The 23,058-nt window shown below is 47.0% G+C and overlaps 1 protein-coding gene across 2 annotated transcripts in view; it reads right to left on the reverse strand.

Annotated features, from left to right (window-relative positions):
• Positions 1-1,263: 1,263 nt before the first annotated feature.
• The window catches only part of DPF2 (double PHD fingers 2), a 41,146-nt gene continuing 19,351 nt past the window's right edge, over positions 1,264-23,058 (reverse strand). The window contains exons 5-12 of one of the 2 annotated variants that reach the window (XM_024193558.1): positions 20,441-20,533; positions 18,079-18,157; positions 16,573-16,614; positions 11,588-11,725; positions 10,153-10,281; positions 9,194-9,306; positions 8,053-8,134; positions 1,264-4,973 (exon numbers count right to left, since the gene is read on the reverse strand). In XM_024193558.1, coding sequence (XP_024049326.1) covers positions 4,897-4,973; positions 8,053-8,134; positions 9,194-9,306; positions 10,153-10,281; positions 11,588-11,725; positions 16,573-16,614; positions 18,079-18,157; positions 20,441-20,533 — 753 coding nt within the window. In that variant the 3' untranslated portion in view covers positions 1,264-4,896. The remainder of the gene's footprint in view (positions 4,974-8,052; positions 8,135-9,193; positions 9,307-10,152; positions 10,282-11,587; positions 11,726-16,572; positions 16,615-18,078; positions 18,158-20,440; positions 20,534-23,058) is intronic. The other variant, XM_024193559.1, reaches the window with a different exon arrangement.

Consider the following 23,058-nt stretch of genomic DNA (forward strand, 5'->3'; position numbering starts at 1 on the left):
AGGGAACCCTGACAACATGCCTCTCCCTTCTGCATCAATTCTGGTCCAGCACTGGAGCTGAATTGAGATACTGGCCTGGCACTCAGAACATTTGGATTCAAGTCCTAGCTCTTGCCACTGACTCCTTGTGACACTTTGGGAAAATACTTCTCTCTGGGCCTCAGTTCTCCATGCGTAAAATGGGAAAGGATAATCCTTCCTTCGCTTTATTTAGAACGCCATCTCTTTGGGGGCAGATACCATCTCTTTGTTCTGCATTTGTATAGCACCTAGCACAAGCTGCCCCTGGCCTCTATAACTAGGGCTTCTGTGTGATACTGCAATACAAATAATAGCTTCAGACGCCATTCTAGACCATTCATTACTTTTAAAGGGGAAGAAAGCTTTTTTTAATATTCCGGATGGCCCAGATTCAGCAAGGTAGATATCTAAGTATGATGGAAAATTGGAGAGGTTGCAGAGAAGAGCCCCCAAATGATTTGAGGGATGGAAAAAAATGTCTTATGCTGGGAGAGTTAAAGTGCTCATTCTGGTTAGCTTCTCAAAAAGGAGACAGAGGTGACTTGATTATGGTGTCCAAGTACCTTCATATGGAGAAAATACCAGGTACTGAAGGGCTCTTTAAACTAGCAGAGCAAGGCACAGCGTTAAACACTAGAACCAAACACTAGAAGTTAAAGCCAGGTTCTAGTTAAGAGAGGAGTTAATGCAGAGCAGTCCTTTGGCCTGTGTTATACAGGAAGTCGGACTAGATGATCACAATGCTCCCTTCTGGCCTTATAATGTTAAATTGAACTTAGAAATAAAGCACTATCAAGGGTGATTATCCATTGGAACAAACTCCCAAAGGAAGTTGTGGATTCTCTGTCTCGACATCTTTAAACAAAGACTGGAGGCCTTTCTGGAAGATGCTTTAGCCAAGCACAAGTCACGGGGATCACAAGAGTCACTGGGTGAAGTTCTCTGGCTTGTGCTATGCAGGTTAAAGTAGGTGATGCAATAGGACCTTCTGGCCTTAAAATCTAGGAGAGTGATTTCCTTTGACCACTCTCCTGCCTAGAAGTTAGACACAAGCTTAAGAACCTTGCTGAATCAGGATCTAACAGAGGGATGTGGAAAATAGAAAGATGAAATACACAACACCTTTACCTGAACAGCTTTCCCTGGAGAACTGCATAGTAAACTCAGAAGCACCCCCAGCATCTAATCTCACAGCATCTGTATCAGTAACAAACAAGGCAGCTTAAAATGAGAGATCCGTGTAAAAATGTTTATTTACTAATGTTTTTTTAATACAGTACCTTAAAAAAATTACACACCTTGGCTCCAATTAAAGTGGGAAGGAAAGGGGAAAAAAGGAATCTTAACAGCAGCAAAAAATTCCCATTTGTTTTTCACTCTGTAAATTAAAAAAACCCAAACCCAAAATATGCTTCTGAAACTTTGTGATTTAATTAGGTTATGGAAATGGAAAAACACAAGTCCACTATTCTCAACCCATAGTTGGCTGTTAATGCATGTGTGTGGGAGTGAGGGAGGCAGCTTGCTAAGTCAGAGGGAAAAGCTGTGAAAGTCAGTTAAAGAAGAAAACTAACTCAGCAGCAGGCGGCTTTCCCTGCTCAGAACTGTTTGACATTTCTCCTCCAAGAGGGGGCAGGGGAAGAAGCAGCATCATAAAGAAGAGTCGAGGAAATCAAGCTGATCCCCCCCACCACACACCCTGAAAAACATTACAAGGTGAAAGCACAGAAATGAGCTATATAATATTCCCCATCCCAACCCTAAAGAGCCTCCTTATGGGAAACCAATATATCTGGGGACACATCTGACCTGAGCGTTGAATTCCCATTGCAAGGAGAGCTACACAGAAATTTAAGAAAAGTAACCCACCCCAAAGTGACAACAGAGAGGTTTAACAAGCCGTTTTGGTGTTTTTTTGGGGTAGGCGGGATAAGACACACATGTGATACTTTGCAGAGGATTGTGGTCCGTCCAAGACAAGACACTCACGGCCCTGCAGTGCTGGCGAGAGCTGCTGGGGAACGGCCAATTTCAGTTCAGGCAACAGCTCCCCAGTTACCCAAGCAAGAGATTTGCTCAGTGACTGAGCCCCATTTATTAGGAGGCTCTGGATGGAATCAGAGGCAAAAAGGGTTTCTGCCTCTCCCTGCATTGAATCCCCACCCATTTCAGCTTGGACAGTCATTCATAAGAGTGGATAAGGTAATGAAGTGGGCAAAGCTATGCTTCTCTTTTCAGGTGGCTTCCAAACACATCCACTGCTGAGTGGATATAGGATTTCAAACAAATGCAGACATGTCACTGTTGTGCAAGTGTGGAGGGAGTGGGGTCTTTTATTTAATGATTTCCATCTGAAGTAGTGCTCAGAACGGGTCTGGACTGACAGTCTACTTTTAGCCACATAAGGGCCAGCATGGCAAGCATCCTCATTGTGCCACCATGTCCAGTCTCCATGGCCTCCTTGACCCTGGCATTTTTGTGGATTGAGACCCACAAAAACTCATTTCATACAATGGCTTCTGATTGCTACCAGCTTGGACTAGATTTGAACCAGTAACCTAGTGGTGAACGAGAGTGTTCCCATTCACCATCTCCTGAGCCATCCAGCCCCTTTTGTACAGGTGAAGTGTTTTTTTTAAAATGCATTTCTAGTGAGTGAGGAAGAACGTAAAAAGGGATTTTGGAGGTAGGTTTGAAGTCGATTTAGAAAAAACAGGCACATTATTCAACAGAACCCTTTTGTGTCACCCTTCCAAAGATGCTTCATCCTATACCAGGGCTGTACAACAAAAATCGTCCCATGCACCTTGACCCCTGCTACTGAAAACGGTGATGCAAGGAGGGCTTCAAAAGGTCACCAGTGGATTCCCAGTCACATGTTTCTATGAGATTCCTGCAGAGCGGAAACAAAAATAGCGAGGGAGAGGGATCCTTATTTTCCGAGCGAGGGAGCGCCCAGCAGCGAGCTGGGAGGAGAAATAACTGGCTTAACTGGCTTCTTTTCCTCCATCATCGAGCAGAGCAAGGTCCTGAAACGAGCCAGCTCAGCCCAACACACCATGGCATGAGGAGATGGGTCCCTGCTGGCATGCATTCATACCCATTGACCGGCTGGAACAGGCACTCCCAAGTCTTGGGCATGCAGCTCCCTTGGATAGGCACATTAACTGGAGCGGCAAAGGGATCTGCAAATCAAAAGACTAGTCCATCCGCACCTTGTTCCATGGAAACACCGGAGTTCTCTGCTTGTTCCGAACCCTCCGTCCCAAACCATCCTCCTCCTATCAGAAGGCATGGTGCTGCCATTGCTACAGCACGGGAGGACTCAAGCCTCTTGCAGGGATGGCGATCAACCAGCTTCTGTATGGGACTCAAGAGTCCGGGATGAAAGCCCCAACTGTAGTTTCATTATCCTAATGATATGAAAATCTACACCATCACCAAAAGCCAGGGCGACAGGCTTTGTAGGTTAAAAATATAATAAGCAAAACTCCATTAAAATGCTTGAGTGCAGGGGATGTACATGGGAAGGGCCAACTTACGCATTTGGACTATGTTAAGGCAGCAGTGAAGAATCCTAAGGACCATCCCTTTCTCCTCTCAAGAATGGAGTCTGTAAAGGAGGCCGGGGCAGACCTTTTCCAAAATAACCTGGTGAAATTTTAAACCCTGTGAGACCATTAGAACCTGGAACTATGGGATATTGAGTGTAGTTTTACAGGACAGGTGTAAACACGCCATCAAGCTGAGGTACTGCAGGGTCTATGGGTTTGACTCTGATCTCAGTCAGACCAGCATACACCAAGAGACAATGGAGTCACTTCATATTTAAACTGGTTTGACTCAGGTGGAAATCAAAGGCCTTCTCTACACTGGGATATTGATCCATGGTTGACACTGGCTGACAAACAAGGGATACCACACCCTCACCCACACATTGGATCCCTTTTGACCAGTGCTGGAATCAATTCTCTAGCAGGCGGTGTTGAAAATAGTGTGGTCTTGTCACCTATACCAGTCAAACCACTTTCAACTTGTGGAAGGAAGGGGTGATCAGTGATCGATAACCTACTATCAACCAGGGACAAGCACTGCTTCCTGTCTATACTAGGAGAAGTGTGTGGACTTAAACCCAGTAATTAGAGTAAGTGGAGGAGGAGGAGGAGGATTTGGGACACGCAGAATGTCTGGAGCCATTTCCCTTTACCTGACGGGTTGATTTTGCTCAGACAGACTTGTAGCATAAGAGCGTGGATGACGGGAGCCCTGGAGGTGGCTGCTAACTCGGTAATGCTGAATGGCAAAGCAGACTCAGGAATAGGAGTCATTTAAGCAAGGATGTAAGACCCCTTTTCTCCTATGGCGCTTTTCTGCAGTTCCTGCACTGGAGAGTCCAAGAGACATCTTTCACCAGGATGAATAAGGCGATTCTCCCTCCTATACAGAGAGGAGATTCCTGTTTTTCGCATCTCATCTGCGTGTCAGGATTGGTTTTGCCTTCAGTGAGGGTCAAGCATTGGTTCACGCTATGTATGTTTGGAACAGTGCCTAGACAGAGGCCGAAATGCAGCAACAACCAAGGGAGAGCCTTGCGTACAAGACTTCACCTGATATGGCGGGGGAAGTGGATCCACTTCTAACCCCAGGCCAGGATGGATCTTCTGGTAACAGGCGGAGTCCAATCTGCTTTGGGAAGGAGAGAAATTGAACAAAAAGGAACCCAAAGAAACACGGGAAAGGTTAAACCATTTAAAAAAAAGGGGGGGGGGGGGAAGGGGGAGAGAAGAGACAGAAAAAGTAAAAGAGCCCTGTAGGTAATGAATGACTGGAGGTTACTCTACTGAGCCACACTTTGCCCTCCAACCCAAAACCGGATCAAGAGGAGTTCTGGTTCTGATAGATTGAGGCTTTCTCCTTCAGCAAATCCAGACACAAGTGACAGCTCCAGCTCCCTGCAAGAAGAGGTGAAGACTCAGTAACTAGGCTTTCCCAGAATGCTTAGTGAACTGCATATGTGTGAGGGGGCGATTTGCCGGCTGCTGAAATGTAGCCAGCTCCGGGGTGGAACACAGCAGCTGTTTAACAGGATGATAGAGCAATGTTAGAACAACAGATTAACAGGCAATGCTATCTAGGGTGCCAAACTGGGGTCTATTTCCAGCTCTGCCACTGACCTACAGTGGGACCTTGGGCAAGTCACTTCCCCTCTCTGTACCACTATTTCCTCTCCCAGCCTTTGTTTATTTAGAATGTAAGTGCTTTGGGTCAGGAACTGCCTCACTGTGGGTTTGTCCACACAGTGTTCATACTGCTTTTAACTATACCAGTTTGAAAATGGTATAGCTAAAGCGGCACAACCCCCTAGTATGGAAACAGTTATACTGGTGCCTCATGCCAGTAGTTTATTCCAGACTCTTGGTTGGGGCCTCTAGATATTAACATACTACTACTAAAAATAAACATGCGATAACAAGTGCCAATCTCTTTTGGGCCCTCAACCGCTACCACCATACTACTAACAATCTTGGCTGAGCCCCCAAGATGCTACCATAATATTACCAATAGTGCACATACAGTAACAAGGCCCAGATCTTGGTAGGGGCATCGTAGGGAATATGGTCATATTAATAAATGACTTAGGAGAAAGTGAACTGGCAACATAGAGATCTCAGATTCAGTCCCTTTCCAACTGGCAGTAAATATGAAGGAGGCATTAACCCTTTAAGCCCTCCCACTCTCCAGTGGCTCCTTTAGAAGCAAAACAGGATGAAGGTTGTGCAGCCTACTAGGCAGTACTGCTCTTCTCTTACAGTCCTTGCCCAATTCCGTCCACAAGCCTCATGCTCTTGTCCCTGGAACATATCTAGGGCTCTACCAAATTCATGGTCCGTTTTGGTCAATTTCACAGTCATAGGATTTTTAAAATCGTAAATTTCATGATTTCAGCTATTTAAATCTGAAATTTCACCGTGTTTTAATTGTAGGAGTCCTGACCCAAAAAGGAGTTCCAGGGGAGTTGCAAGGTTATTTTGGAGGGGCGGGGGGGGGTTTACGGTATTGCTACCCTTACTTCTGTTCTGCTGTTGGCGGCGGCGGCTGCCTTCAGAGCTGGGCAGCTGGAGAGTGGCAGCTGCTGGCCGAGAGCGTAGCTCTGAAGGCAGCGCCGTCGCCAGCAACAGCACAAAGGTAGGGATGGCATGGTATGGTATTGCCACCTTCCATCTGCACTGCTGCCCGCAGAGCTTGGCCCTCAGTCAGCAGCCGCCACTCTCCAGCTCTGAAGGCAATGCAGAAATGAGGGTAGCATAGTATGGTGTTGCTACCCTTACTTCTGTGCTGCTGCTGGCAGGGCGCTGCCTTCAGAGCTGGGCTCCCGACTAACAGCCACCACTCTCCGGCCACCCAGCTCTGAAGGCAGCGCAGAAGTGAGGGTGGCAATACCACGACCCCCCTAAAATAACCTTGTGACCCTCCTGCAACTCCCTTTTGGGTCAGGACCCCCAATTTGAGAAACACTGGTCTCCCTCATAAAATCAGTATTGTATAGGATAAAAGCACACAAAAGACCAGATTTCATGGGGGGATACCAGATTTCACGGTCTGTGATGCATTTTTCATGGTCGTGAATTTGGTAGGGCCCTAAACATATCCCAACAAGTGTTAATCCAGGACCATGTGCTCCCAGTATGCTAGGAAACAAAGCTCCCAAGATCTTCAGATATTACTCCATCTAGGTAACGTTAAGTGAGATAATTAAAAGGCTAATTAAAATTAACATGGGTGAATCTAGACCAGAGATTGCTTCTGGCTGCTCAACTGTAACCAGTTTGCTTTGAAACCATGAATCAGCGCATTGTGCAAGGAAAGGTGGGGCTGGTGGAAAATCTGTACTCTGCCACTGTACTCTTGATTTTGCTACCAACGCAGAAATGTTTCCATGCTTGGAAGGATGCTGTCCCCGTACTTCCTTCCTCAGGAAGCCTAATGACATTCCTACCACATCCCAGTTGGCATAGAGAAAGTGATGATTTAGTACCAGGAGGATCTTACTGGAGAGGGAACTGCCCAGAGAAAGTGTATCTGACTATTTCGACAGCAGGCTGAGGGAGGGAGGTCCACAGACCTACCTAATCTGACCTCGTGCATGACACAGACCAAAGAATTTCACAGGTTCTGATGTAAGCAGAAACGTCTCTGATCAATTTCAATGAGAGCTGCACCTGCTTCCTCCAAGTCTGAATTTGTTGGCCGTTGTATCTAAATCCTCCCTTTTAAATATCAATATTGGATGTTTTTCTAACAGATCTACTCCAACTCAAACATCAACTAATTCAGGATAGTCCCATGGCCTGTGATATACAAAAGGACAGACTAGTTGGATCACAGTGGTCCCTTCTGGTCTTGGAATCTGACTCTAAGAAAACCAAGGAAAGTTATGGGGAACTTGGAGTATTTGTGCAACACCTAGCATAATGGGGTTCTGTCCCATGACTGGACCACCTAGGGGATATCCACAATATGAATAAGTAGAGTCCCAACCTAACCCTACACTTAGCACAGTGTTCCCTTCACCACAAGATCCTACACACATCTCTTAGCACATTTGTCAGTTTAAGAGGCACCCAGGACTGGAATAAGTGAGAGGGGGTGCTGCTGCAAATTAGAACTGTAGGGCACTGGGCGGGGGAGGGAAGGACTTGGGCAGCAGAGGGATCTGTGGGTTAGGATCATAGGGGATCAGCAGAGCTACATGTGTTAGGGAGCTCAGAGCTGAAATAGCAAGCGAGGCTGTGCAGCAAGTTTGAGGGACCTTGGCAGAGCTCTGGGTGGGGAGGGAAGCCAGGCCCAGAATAGTATGGGATGTTATACGGGATTCAGAGATGTGTGGGAGAAAGTTGCACATTTCCTGCTTGCATCATGCCATGCCGCGGCCCAATGCTATCAATCACTAGTACTTAGAACCAAAATCATATAAGTTATCAGAATTCTAAAGAGACAGATGAAGAATGGGCCAAGGAGCACTACATTTACCTTCGGGTGGCTCTGACATGGGCGGAGTTAGACAGTACATGTGATACCCACGATCACAATCGTCACAGAAGAGCAGCTGGTCCTAAGCAGAGGGGGGAGGAAAATAAAGGAAAATTCGGATGATTCAACACAGCTTCACAAAGGGGCTCTATTTACAAATCACTGCATGATTCTGCCATCCCACAAAGAACAGAGAGAGCTTTAGTGACATGCGAGTCTAACCAACTCCTCAGGATTAGACCTGCCACATTTGACACTAAAAGCATAAGCCTCTACCACTCAAGCTACAAGAGTAACTCCATTAGCTGATACCAGTAGTAGATTCCTATGTGGAACAGCCACTGAAGAGGTCTGTGTAACACCTGCAGGGCTGGATCAAGGCATACTCACATACCTAGGGTCCTGGCTCTTAGATTCATGTTAAAAGGTCAGGATTTCAGGTTTCGATTTTCTACCCTTTGGTACTGCGAAACAAATTCTGATAGAGTGACCTGAGTGTGATGCAGAGACGTCTGCCTGAGTCTGCAGAGAGCCTGAGACATTAGCTCTATCTAGGATGGAGCTTCTCCATAAGTGACTAACGTAGTGATGCCCGCCTGAGTTTGCAGAGAGCCGATTAATTGCTCTGAGAATGGAGCTGCCACATGTGAAACCAATACAGCCTGCCTGTATCTGTAGAGATCCTTAGGTAATGGGAGAAGCAACTACCAAAACCAGTGAGGAAGCCACATTGCCCAGCTAGAGTAGAACAGGTCCCCTGACCTAGGGGGAGACGGCAATGTGATGGTACACCTAAGGTCTCAAGCTGCATTACTCCAGCGTGGAGAACACACTCCCCGAGAGCCTACCTTGGACATTATCCATAATCCTACCTCCCAGCTAGTCTCCATTCAGAATTTAAACTCCCACAGTAAACTCCATTCCAAAGATTATTCTCCTGTCTCTGCCAAAACTGTGCAAGCTGCTGCTATCGCTGTGCAGCATGGCAAGATGTAGGCAGATAATACTTGGGGAGATAATTTCTGGACACAAACGACATGTACCCCTCGGGGCTTGCTGGTCCCCATTTGCAGCTGGGGATGCCCAAAGCGTCAAGCTTGCTCTGCCATGGTCGATCCTGCCAGCACCGAAAGGTACTCACATCGTTCTCCGAGGTACCACAGATGTTGCAGCATTTACACTCGATGCACTGCCAACGGTACGTCTTCACTGCTGCCATCATAACCGGGGTGAACTGGAGGCAAGAAGGGTGCCCTGCCAAGGTGGGTGAAACAAAGCCACACATGGATGTTAGACACGTCAGGCCTGGACAAGTGGCAAGAGTTCAGAGAAGCAAGAGAAATGGAAATGAAGCATGAAACATAGGAAGGCAGGAAGATACACAGAGGTTGTTTTCAAATAGCAGCAACTGCAATGGTGACGGCTCTTGCCCCCAGAGAGGGGGAAATAGAGAAGGAGCAGTGCTAGACAAGGAAGGAAGTAGAAACATACAGAGAGGCTGCTCCAGACAGCAGCAGAGGAGAAGGCTCTCCAGCTAACAGGAGAGCAGGGTAAAGAGACAGACAGATGGGGATGCTGAAGCACGGAGAGGGGAAGTGACATGCTCATGGTCACGCAGCCAGTCAGTGGCAGAGCCAAGGGTTGAACCCAGGGGTCCTGACTTCCAGTCTCTCGCTCCTCTAACCACTAAAGACCTTTCTCATTCTACAGCTGGATATGGAATCTAGAGGTCCTGAATCCCAGGCCGCCTCTTGCTCTAACCCATTAGACCCCTCTCCCCCACTTCCAAAGCTGGGAACATAACCTAGGAGCACTGACTCAGTCCCCTGGCTCCTCCTTCAGCTGGCTTAGGTGGGATAAAAGAAACCAGGTAGCCAAAAGTTTGCACTGGCCTTAAATAAAAGAGCAGAAATGCTCCTGGCTCTGGGCAAGAGAGACATCAGCTTCCCATCATGCATCACTGCAGCCACCCATGGGACAAATAAGAGGGCAGCCAGCATAAAGAACCACCCCAACTCAGTGAAATGAAGCAGCAGCAACACCTCATGCTGGATCACGGGCATCTAGCCTCTTGAATGCAGGTATTGCAAATCAAAGTACCTGATCGCCCGCAGTCTGAACAGGACACCAGCTCCTCCGGGTGCCCAGTCTTCTTATTGATTTTTGAGTCTCCCAGGCAGAAGTCACAGTAATTGTTGGGCAAAGCCAAGCCATCAGGACCTTTCTTGGCTGTTTGGAGAAGAGCCAACCCCACCCCACCAAACAGAGACAAGGTTATTTAGAGTAAGCAATGACACCTAGAAGAACATCATTCAACGAGATTCCTGCAGGGACTTTGGCCCACATAAGCTTCCAGATGCAGCAGAGAGGAGTCACGCTGTAGCCAATGTATCCACTTCTAGATCCCTGCGTGGATACAAAATGTATATCCATGTATATAAAGCGGATATCCGCGGAGATGAAGGGCTCTAGAGACAATGAGCGAGACCAGCAGGGCCATGGCCAGTGACCAGGCCAGGAACAGCAGCAGCATGTCGAGCTGCCACTCACAGGAGCCAGCGCCCAGCCTGGCAGCTCCTCCAGCGTGGCTGTACTGTCCACAGCCCTGACCACTGGGGCGGGCATAAGGTTCACCAACAGCAGTCCCTGGTCATGCTAGTATGTGCAAACGGCTCGCACACTCCTGGACAGGAGTCCCTTCCATGCAGCAGTGTGCATCTCCTGTCCAAGAGCATGCAAGCCACTTTCACATACACCTCTACCCGATATAACACTAATTCGGGTATAACGCGGTAAAGCAGCGCTCCGGCAGATCAAAGCAAGTTCGATATAACGCGGTTTCACCTAGAACGCGGTAAGATTTTTTGGCTCCCGAGGACAGCATTATATCGGGGTAGAGGTGTATTAGCTTTCGCCGCTGGTTTCGCTTGCTGTTGCTAGAGCCCTGCAACTCCGCAGATATCCACAGGTAAAAAGCGGATATAAATTTTGTATCTGCACAGGGCTCTATCCACTTCTGCAGTACCTTTCATTTGCGGATCTCAAAGCACTTTAGAAACACAAAGCCTCAACTCTGCATGTGACAAAGGTAACTGTTCTTTTACCTGTGTTACGCAAAGGTAAACAGACAGAGAGCGGAAGCGTTTTGCCTGATACACAGCTAGTTGGGGCAGAGGCAGAAAAAGAATCCAGGAATCCTGAGTTGTGGGCTGGCTAATCTAACCGCTCTGCTAATTCCTCCAACCTAGATTACATTGGTTCCCATGGATCCCAGGTGTCTCAGCTCCCTTCTCTAAGACACTAGGCTCCTAGAGCCAGGGACAGAACCAAGGAGTCCCGACTCTGAGCTCCTCTTGTTCTAGCCCTCTAGACCCCCACTTCTCTCCTAGAGGTGGGGATAGACCACAGGAGTCCCAGCTGTAGTCTTGGTACCCTCACCACTACACTCTGGCCCTATGTCTACATTTCTAACGAAGGCTACAGAAGAGCCAGGACACGCAGGAGATGGGGTCAAGACAGTGGCTAAAGGTCTTACACTTCTGCTCCTCGGATCTCTGAGAGACGGGCGTCGGGGGCTGCGAATCTTCCTTATCCTCCCCCTCCTCCTCGGCCAGATGGGAGTGAGCATAGTGGTAACTGAGCCCAGGGCGGTTCTTGTAACGCTTCCCACAGACTGCAAAAGAAAATGGGGATGGGTCTGAGCTCCTGGCAGGCATTTGAGCCACACACATCACTGCTCACGTGCAACCCCCGCAGCTCCCTGTGACAGCCCTTCCCAACCCGCCTTCCTCCGGAAGACACAGCATTTAACAGTGTACAACAGCCAACATGGCTTCAGGAGGCTACTTCATGAGCCAGCAGACTCATGGCTTGGCCAGACCCTGAGAAGCCATGGGCGTTTCTACCCTTGCTGACTGTAAGCCATAAATCCTCCTACTTTTCCCCTACATCTCCTGCTTGCCCAGCAGATCTTCATGGGGATGGGAAAGCTTTGTCCAGAACAATCCAAGCCATGAAACATAGAAGGAAATTCTCATCTTCTCTTGCGTTTAAACCTGCCTAACTAAGAAATTCTGAGCCCCCAAAAGGTGGTGTCTCCTTGGATGCATGGTTTCTCTGATCAAGTGATGCTGGAACAAAGCTGAAGGCATCCCACACAGAATCCCAGAAAGCAAACACCACACTATCCCCACGCTCCCACACACACTTCTGTTGCCTCTGCCTGCTTTGCTGTCCCTAAAAGGCAGCTGCTTTACAGCCACAGGGGGTAGAGAAAAGGCTTGTTTTCCATGCAATAAACCAACCTCCCTTGCAGGGCTGGAAGTAGAGAGCATGATGCCCCTGGAATCGGAAGCCATCTCCCCGGTCTGCGTTCCTTTCTTACCATTTACCTGACATTGTTTGGTAACAGAATGGCAGTCTCAGAGATCAAAGCCCACAGAACAGGCACAGCGCAGACAGCATCAGCGCAAGTTTCTCCCACACCCTCTGGCCACAAAACAGCCAGGACAAGTCCTACTGTAGAGGGACTTCCCCACCACTGTGGGGTGGCAAAAATGAGCTGTCAGTCTTCATGGCATATCCACTGGCCTCTCAGTGTCAACAGAAGGCTTCTGAGAGGTGGGCACCACTGGGAACTGGTCTGAGACCAACCTGACTCATTTCATGTACTAGCGAACAATCAGCAGTCAGATGGTAGCTGCTTTTGGTCATCACCAACAACCTAGGCTGTATTCGAACTGCTGAGCTGGCAGTGAAGGGCTCGTATTCTACCTCCCATCCTGAGCCACCTGATAGCCATTATAGCAATTACACCTTGCTTAAACAGAACTGGGGGTGGAGGAAGGGACAGACAACAGGTTTTCTGTTGCAATCCACTCCCTTTGTGCTACTGGAGTGGGAACCTCCTACAAGTCTACAGCCAGGGAAAACCTCGGTAGCCAGAGCTGGCTCTTATGCCTCCCTCTTTGCAGTTCCCAGCATAGGGGTCTGTCTGTCTGAGGAGTGGCTGGAGCATGATGTGCTGCTGCCAACCCCAGCTGGCACATGGTTCCTCAGGGATCATGCCAAGCTAGTGCAAATAAAGCATTCCTCCTAGTCTGCTCTCATTTGCCTTGGAGGTGGAAGCTGGGCCACAGTAGAGGATCTCCCTTGCATGCAAAGATCCCTAACTTGGCCTTCTCCCACTTAACCCAGTGAGACAAAAAACCCAAATCCCACTTATCGATGCCACCAAGCAGCTGAGGCAGAAGGGCAGTAAGCAAAATGTTCAGAAGAGTTCTGAGAAGAGCCTAAATCCCACTGAGCTTCAATGAGACTTGGCTTCCCTAAGTCACTTTTGAACCAGGGCTTAGGCACTGTCCCCACTATAAAGGGTTTGTCAGAGCAGCTCTATCAATAGAGTTACATCAGCAACCCCTCCCTAGGCCAGGTCTACACTAGGGATTTCGACCTACATAATAGCTATCAGTCAGCAATACAAAGAGCAGAGATCACTGGCTGACAAAGCTGTGCTGGCAGAAGTCCCTAGTGTCATCAAACCAGCAAAGCCGCACTTTTACCAATACAGCTTGTTTTGTTCAGGGGGAATCTGGGTGTGCGTATTGGTTTTACTGCGCTGGGATAGCGCTGTCCACGCTAGGAGCGATTTGTCAGTGTAGTATATGGACTGAAAACCACTCAACTTGTTTCATACGTTGGCCTCCCAACCACAGTCAGATGAGGACTGTTTTCAGTCACAATGAACCAGACTGGATTCAAACTGGTGGTAAGGGGTTTGGTGTCCTAGCCCCACTCTGAGACAGCTGGTGTGCATTATATCTATTACATTCTGCTTGAAACAAAACTGGGGAGGGGGAAGAATACCAGTAAAGCACTCCCAGCGTAGACATGGGCTTTAGTGGAGATGCACCTTATACCACCACCACCACCACCACCCACACACCCACAAAAAAAAGTTCTTTTGACAGTATAACTTATACTAAGTCCTCGAATGAAATAAGCTAGGATTTTTTTGCTGGTATAGTGTGTCTACACTAAGGATTTTATTGGCACACTTGCTGTTTGGGGGGCGGGGGGGGGTTAACATTTTTAATGGACATAGCTATGCCAGAAATACTTTTCAGTGCAGGCCATGCCTTAGGAGCCTAAGACACTTAGTTGCTTTGGATAACTTTACTCAAAATCCCTATCACCCAAGCTTGCTAGTGGGTGGGAATGGAGTCCTGGCTGGATAACAAGGAGGAGAGAGGCAGGGCGGGAAAGCAATGAAGCTTAAACTGGGTCTTGGAGAGGGATGGATTAATTCGGGCTTACCAAGATTTACCCAGAAAAGCAAAGCTGGGGACAAGGGAAATCCCAAGCCTCTTGGTTATTTAACTGAAGACTTGGATCTAGCAAAGAAAGGGGAAAAAAGACAAATCCCTCTAAAACCACTTTAAGCCACAGTCAATTTACATAGCGATTGAAAAGCCCATTTGCCAAAGGGAATTATTGCTCTCTTAGCTCTGTGTAAACACAAGTACAAGCCAGGCCTGGCTAGCTCCTCCAGCAGCACTGTTCTCTGGATACTTCTGCTGTGGCAGGGATCTTGCACATGCTGGCTTGGATGGAATGGAATTGGACTCTGAGCAGTCATTGGGAAAGCCAGGGTTATGGTTAGCTTCTCGATGGCTGGCCTCTAGTCTAGGCGATACCACATTTTAGGTATTTAATAGTCATGTCAATGAGAATTAAAATGTCTATTCTTATTCTGCGTATTTCATTCAAAGACCCCAAAGCACTTGACAAAGGGGGATATTTATCCACCACTTTATCCACCTCCTCCTCTCCCCACTAGACCACCACTCACCCTTCCTGGAGGTAGGACTAGAGCCCTAAGGGTTCTGGTTACAGCCAGGACCTGAGAGTCAGACAATACTGTTGCACCACAGAGAACAGAGGCAGCAGAGGCCTAGCAACAAGGTGGCTGGGGATGAGTAGGAGAGCCCATACACTGAATTTCTCTTCACTGCAGATGCCATGTAACAAATGATGGGTGATCAGGCCCCATGTGAGGAGTTTAATCAGGTCACTGAAGTATGCACTGTTGCAGAAAATTGCAGACCCATAACTTTGCCCATCAAATATTTAACAGAGCCTGCAAATTCCAGAGCCCCAGCCAACGCACTGGCTTGCCCAAGAGCCTTTTGGACCTGGCGTTGCATTAATATCTAATCCCAGCTGTGGAAGAAAAGGGAAGCATTTGGCAGAGCCGTGCAGGTGCCGCTTAAGTGAGATGGGGTAGCATATTAGCTAGGAGGCACAGGAGCCCAGTGAGTCGAAAAAGCCACCATAAGTCTGAGCTAAGAGGCAGAATGGCAGCATAAGGAAAAACCAATTTGACTCTTATTACACCATCATTTACCAGCTGGGCATGTGTCACTGGTGTCCTGGCCAGGCCAGGAGGCATTGCTACAGCAGCCAACAGGGACTGGTTCAAGCCGTCCCACCCCCTTCAGAATTCTGAGGACAATGGTCAAAACCCCCAACCCCCCATGATGTCATTCATTCAAACATCTTGCAGTTTTAATGGACCCATAACATCTCCATTTCCCAAAAGGCATCCCCTGTGATAACCCAGAACCCCTAGAATAAAGACGGTCCTTATGTTTCAGAGGAGGTCTAGCCAGCATCATCACAGAGGGAGAGAAATCTTTTTTTTTTTTTTTAATAAAGTACATATATTTGAGCCAAAATCTCAATGGCAGCTGATAACCTTTGACCTTCATCCAGAGTCTGACGTGGCCAGGTTCTGACAGTAAAAGCACAGTGCCTATTCCAGTAGCAATACACTTTGGCATTCCTTGAAGGAAAAGAGTCATGCCTCGGCCATTCCAGAGTGGGTTTGAGTTTGTCACGTGAATTTACTGCTGGCGAAAAGGGCCAGATTGACATCCCAAGACAGTGAGGCCTCTTTGCATCCACAGCACCAAGAACAGCTGGGCAAATTTCTCCCTGCACTGTGGGCAAGAGGGAAGATTTTCAAAAGCAACTCGCAATTTTGGGTGCCCTGTTTGAGACATCTCTGAGGGGCCTGATTTTCAGCAAGTACATGGGCCCGCCCTCTGAAAAACAACTAGTCAGACGAGGGAACTTGATAAGTTTATGATCAGGCTAACATGACAGGGCTGCCTGAGATAGAAGGACCTCTTGGTTCATTGAGTCCGGTCCTTGCTTAGTGTAATGTTCTGCAAATCAGGTCCCTTTAATAAGGGCTCTCAGGATGGGCAACCCAAGATTAACAGTCACGTTTGAAAACCATGGCCAAAGTGAAAGGAGAAGCTCAGTCTCCATGGCCCATTCAATCCATGGCCTCTCAGACAGCAGGAGAGCCAATCAGTGCCAACTGTGGTGGCGGTTTGGTTTGATTTTTCTTGGTGCTCTGGATTGCGACCACACTCCAAAGAGTCTTTAAAACTAACATTCCAGGAGAACAAAGTCAGGAGGAAATAAAAAAAGCAGACAGAGAGAATGGACTACCTCGGTCGGGAGGTTTCAAGGTATGCTTTTGTTTGTAACTATCTGAAATACAGAAAGAGAATAATGAGAAAAAAGGTGAACACACCATAGGTCACACACATGGCAAGCAACAGAGAGCAGAGTGATTTTAAAAAGGAGAAAATAGAAAAAAATACTGCTTAGTTTTCTTAAAAAACTAGTGACAATTCTACCAGGACAGTAGGAAGGAGAGAGAGAAGTAACTGCAAAAACTCAGGATTTTGTACATTCTTTTGCCAATTTAAAGTTCAGAATCACAGGAACAGCCGCTCCCTTGGGCTGCTTAAGCTTTTCCAGTGGCATTCCCACTGACAGCAAGGAAGGAAACAGCAGCATAGAACTCTGCAAGGGGCAGCATGGGATGAGTTCTTGGGGGACGTAGTGGCTGCTACCAAATCAGAAATGGAGTAACGCACAACAGGGACGTCATAGAAATCCCATTTACTTGCCCTAGACACGCGCTTGATGTATTCATTCCCAGCAGGGCTAGTATGCCTTTCTGTTGCCAATAAAATTACTGAAATTGAATCCCATTAGAGATAAATTAGCTCTCCCACACCACAAGTGTGGCATGAAACCCATGTTTCGTGGCCAGAGCATGGACCAAAAGGTCTTTAGGACAACAATCAGCAAAGCAGCGACTATATCTCCAGTAGGACAGAATTGATCCCTGCCCTCCAGTTGAACTATGAGGTCTGAGAAGAGGGAGAGGACAAAGTAATTGGATTCCACAAACCCTGCAGCAAACAGATAGCTGAGTCATGTATTGCATAGCATAGGGAAGGGTGGGTTGGGCTTTTCCAGGCCCATAAAACAGACTGAACCTAGAAATCAAAGACAGGAACCCTGGTTAGTGGGAATGAGACCTCTGTGTTCATTCTCCCCACTACCCATACCCATTCAGTCAAGAGGCAATTCTCACCATTAGATTCAGAGACCCTGGCTGGACATTAATATGGAGCTCTGACAGCTCCTTGCAGCCGAACAAAAAAGTAATATGTTGGCACTGCTGCCAGAAATGCCGCTCACACCTGTGGTGCAGGCTAAAGTGTTGCGAGAATGCAAACGGGGTGACCAGCCGTTTCATGCAGTCCAGACATCTGCAATGGCCTCCTTGCTTAGTGAAGATTCTGCTGGAGTGGGAGAACCTGCCCCCTGCCCCCAATGCCAGATATCGCATGTGTCCTTCCAGGGGGGAAAAAACAAACAAAAAAAACTGGATTCTGCGCACCCAACAAAAATGACAGATCTGGATTAGGGCCACGGCTCCAGTAAAAACAAAGAAAGGGGGAAACTTACAAGTCCTCTGAATATTCTCAGATCCACCTTCATTTTGAATGACTATCACACCCCTGCAAAAATCCCATCCTGCCCCCAGTGGATCCTGGAACACCGTTCCCTTCACCGCTCACTCCAAAAGCAAATACATTGGAGACAGCTTGGTCCCAGAGTACAGACTACTGGGAGACAAGCACTTTTCATACTCACTGTCGCAGGCATAAGGTTTATCTCTATCTTCTAATATGGCTGCATCCAGCTTCTTCCGAGCACCACTGACGCCTTTACCCTGGGAACCAGAAATCATATCAGTAAAGTGCTGTAGCCAAGACATTTGCTTCTAGAATTTAGTAATTCTTATGCCACCAAACTAGCTGACAGTCCATAAGGGACTAGTCAAAGGGGCTCCTGCATGCCTGTAGTTAAGATAACAAAATAACCAATCTGCTTGAATAAAGTCAATCAAATAGCGCCCCTTAGTGGTCTTTGCCTGAGATAATTTATAGATTTTAAGGCCAGAATGGCCCATTTGATCATCTAGTCTGACCTGTGTAACTCAGGCTGGAGAATTCTGGCCAATTACACAAGTTATTGGGCTCAATCCTTGGGTTTCGCTAAAGCTTCTTCCAGAAAGGTATCCAGTCTGGATTTGCAGACACCAAGAGATGGAGAATCCCCCACTTCCCCTGAGAGTTTGTTCAACGGTTAACCACTCTCTCTGTGAAAAATGCGTGCCTTATTTCTAATATGAATTTGTCTGGCTTTAACATCCAGCCATTGGTTCTTGTTCTGCCTTTCTCCACTAGGTTACAGACCCTTTTAGTAAACTGGGATTTTCTCCCTGTAAAGGACGTATACACCCTAAGCCCCGCAAGTCTGAGTCAGCTGACTTGGACCAGCCACAGGTGTTTAATTGTAGCACAGACATACCCTAAGTCTCTCCACGCATGTTCTCCAGCTCTCAAGTCATTTTTGTGGCTCTTTTCTGCTCCCTCTCCAATTTTTCAATATCCTTTTTAAAGTTTAGACACTAGAACTGGACACAGTATTCCAGTATTGGTCTCACCAATGCCATACAGAGAGGTAAAATCACCTCCCTCCTACTCAATACTCCCCTATTTATACATCCAAGTAGATCACATGCCAGGCAAGAACTGGCCTTGGAGACCAACACAAAGTGGGTCTCAGATTAAAACAATCAGAGATTTTCTCAGGAAATTCAAAGAACCACATTAAAGTGAACTAAGATGTGGTTATTTATCCAGTTGACCCAGCCCAGCTACCAGAGACTGACTATCCCTTGGGAGATTTCTCCCATTTTCTGAACATGAGAGACAGACTGTGATAATATAATAATGACTGTTCTCTAATCTCATGCTTCAGCCCTGCATGGGTTAGGAAGGATTTTTCCCCCCCGATACACAATTATCTATTTTGGTTTTCTTCCATCTTTCTCTGAGATCAGCCACTGGAGGACACCCATTGGGGTGGACTGGTACTCCGAGATGGTTCAGAGGATCCTGTGTCTTTCACGCCTGGCTGATGTGTCTTGCTCAAATGTTCAGGGTCTAACTGATCATCAGATTTGGGGTTGGGAAGGCATCTTCCCCCAGGACAGACAGGAAGGGACTTCAGGAGGTTTTCACCTTCCTCTGTGGGATGGATCATCTACCAGGATCATCTGGACATGTCTCACCTAATTAATTCCCTACCATTAAGCATTGGTGGCACCTCGCTCTCTCCTGGAACACACAACAGTTTAGTTTCCTGAGGACTAAAATGCTTTGGTTTAACTGAAGTCAATGTGACCACTGCAGGGGTGACTGGCTGAAATTTAATAGCCTGTGCTATATAGGAGGTCAGACTAGATGATCTAATAGTTCCTTCTGGCCTTAAAGTCTATGGAACTGAAAAAGAAGTGAACCAGCAGTAGTAATCACCCAGAAGATCTAACCCACAGGTGGGTTCTCATTAAATTATTTCCAGGCAACACTGCAGCAGCATTTGAGCAACTGCTTCAGGGCTCTCCTGACTGGTCTACTGTGAGACTGTAGTAAGTGTGTCCTGCCTGCATCAGTGCAACTCCAGTGGACATTTCAGCTGCTGCATCATCTAGACCCTATCTGATGACATGATGGCAAAAACGCACATGGTGCTGTCTACTCCAGGCTCTTGACATTGCTAGCACCAGTGGTAGTGAGACAGTGGGGGGAGGGGGAGGTTTGGGAAGGGTTGGGCAACCAGGCTAGGGTTTTCAAAGCAGGGAGCCAGGTACCCAAATCCCACTGAAATTCAGCTGAGTTCCCCTAGGCTTCTTTGGAAATCCCAGCCCCTATTTCTTAACACTGTGGCAACGTGTTCTGTAACCATGTTGGCTGTGGATATATGTAGTATTGAATATGGCTTAAAACATGATCACAAGCATGAATGGTGACAGGCCTTTACAGTGAGCATTGGTATATCAGTCTTCAGGAGAAATTCATAGGGTAGACTCAGCACAGTCACTAGGCTGGGCCCAGCGAGACAGAACCAGGACAACCCACAGCACCATAACTCATCCAGCTGGCATTACCTTGGCTTTGCCCTTGCCTCGTCGCTTTGGCGTATCCTCTTCATAGTCTTCATCATCCAGATCATCCAGGAAGTCATCAGGTTCAAGGATCCGCTGTAGAGGGGAGAGGGTTTATTGTAGGGGGAAAAAAACTTGGCATGGTTTGGGGAAAGAAAGAAATGGAGAATGGACAGTGATGTTAGAAATTGGCTGAGGGATGTCCACCAGAAGCTACAAACACATACGGAGGAGTATGTGGCATATATGAGGGGGTGGGAATTTTCAGGTACATTTTACTCCCAACCACACCAAAGAGAAGGCTGGTCTTGTGATTACAGAACCAGGCTGTGATTCAGGAGACCTGGCTCACAGCTCCTGGATCCACTACGGACCTTGGGTGAGTCTCTCAGTCCCCAATTCAGCATGAAACTTTGAATGTGTGGCTAACTAAGTACCAAGTAGTTATTTATTTTTTAAAAGGTGCAGGAATTTAATCCAGGGGCACATAAAACATCATAGCCAAGAAGCTTATTGCAGAACAGACTCAGTGATGAGAGAACTGCAGTGCCAAGCAACACTGCTCAGCCCAAACTGGGAGCTACTGGGAAAGGTCCTACAAAAGGTCCTGCTAGGAGAGTAGAAGAGAAAAATGAATTACTATGGAGCAGATTCTCCATTCTCACCATTAGAGGAAGAGACACAGAAGTGATGCCTTCTCCTTTAATGCATGTTTGGATGGAGGAAGTGGGGAAGATACAATGTGTAACAGATTTTGCTATCCCCAAAGTACTTAATGCTAGCAAACAGAGTATAAGTAATGGTGGCTAATTATGGATTACCGTGACCACCGCCCATCATGGTCTCATTGTTTGCTTGTGCTCCCCTAGTCCGTTTGTTGTGTCCACCTGTTTTCTCTGGTCTTACACTCAGATGTTAAGTTAAGTTCTTTGGGGCAGGGGACATTTCTTTGCTCTATATTTGTACAAGGCCCAGGCACAACGGGCTCCTAGGCACTATTTACATGACAAATTAAATGAGACTACTCACGGTCTTAAAGTTAGGCAGTTGTTAGATTGGGGCCTTAATCTCTTGGTGCCTCAGTTCCCTATCAGTAAAATGGGGATAATACTTTCTCACTTTCGACCCAACCCTTTGCCTGTCTTGTCTATATAGAACTTTTCAAATAGAAATTGTCCCATTACCTAACACAATATGTGCACAACACCTGGGAGAATGGGGCCCTGATGAGGCCTCCAGATGCTGCTGTGATACAAGGAAGGGAAAAAATGGGGGAAAAAAAAAAAAAAAAAAGAGTCCCATGCAAAGGATATATAATACAGCCACCATAGTAAAGAGTGCTGTATAAAAGCCTAGGAAGAAAAACATTGTTTACACTGAAGTTCCCGTGATAATACATTTCTCTAGCACCTTTTGTCCCTATATGGTCCACAGAGGGGGATTGCTTCACACAACACTAAGTTGCAGCTGTCTCTGCGATGGAACGCAGATTCTGATTGTGGAGAACTGGGAAACTTCTGATTTATTTTTATCAAAGAATTTATGACTCAATTTCCCCTCTCACCTTATATTGTTGCCTACCAGGTTTGAAGGGGTTAAACTTTTCTCTTGAAACAAGACAAACAGCACAGTGACTGAGGGGAAGTCACTAAGCATAAATGAACCATCAGAAACTAACAACATTAAGGGATAATTACTGCAAATCTCTAAAGATCCCCATAGCATGGGGGGAAACTGCAGAGACTGGTTTTCACAGGTTCCTGAGAACCAGCAGACAAAGAACTGAGAAATGTGCAGAATGGATGGACAGCCGGGTGGGGTATGGGTGTCTCTTACTGATTATAGTTTCACGTCAGCTCTTAGACCCAAGAGGAACAAACCCTGATGAGCTGTTTGAGGGACCTTGAAACCTACCAGGGTCTCCATGTGGAAGATGGATAACACCTGGTAAAACAGCATGGGTATAAGCTATTTATAGTTTTCAAGATATGTTTTCTCTGTAGTGCGGGACAGCAAGAGCTGAACTAAACTTCAACTTGCTATGGTGATCAGAGGGAGTTTCAGGAGGAAACTGTAGCTTAAATTTCCAGAAAGAAGGGAGAGGAATGCAGCTTCCTGTCCCAAGAAAGGAAATGGGTCAAGACCTCAGTGGAGATGTCCTAGGCCAGGCCATAAAGAGTCAGAAGTGCAGTTGCCTTGGTTACTGTGATATCGGTTTCACACCAGCCCACCAATTTCATCTGGAGTTACTCCTAATTTACACTAACCAACCCCAACAGTTTAGGACAAGAGTAAGAATGCATCTGCCTGAAAATGTATTGGGAATCCAGGAGAGAGAATTGGAATTTGACCAAAGACCTCAACTCTTATGGAAAGAGCCATAGGATATTTTGTGACCAGAAAATATTTTGGAATTTAAGGTCCTACACACAATGAACTGTATACAACTCAATTTATCTGCCCAAGAAGGATAAAGAACAGAGCCAACCCTACTGGGATTTTAACATGTACTTCCAGCAAGTCTTCCTCTAAGGCTGTTTAAAATAGTTGCTCTGCAGTGCAGCCAAGTAGATAGAGCACTGGAATCAGGAGACTTGTAGTCTTATTCCACTGACCTACTG

The sequence above is a fragment of the Terrapene carolina genome, unplaced genomic scaffold, assembly GCF_002925995.2.
Source record: "Terrapene carolina triunguis isolate 2854851 unplaced genomic scaffold, T_m_triunguis-2.0 Scaffold89, whole genome shotgun sequence".
In the NCBI taxonomy this organism is placed as follows: Eukaryota; Metazoa; Chordata; order Testudines; family Emydidae; genus Terrapene; species Terrapene triunguis.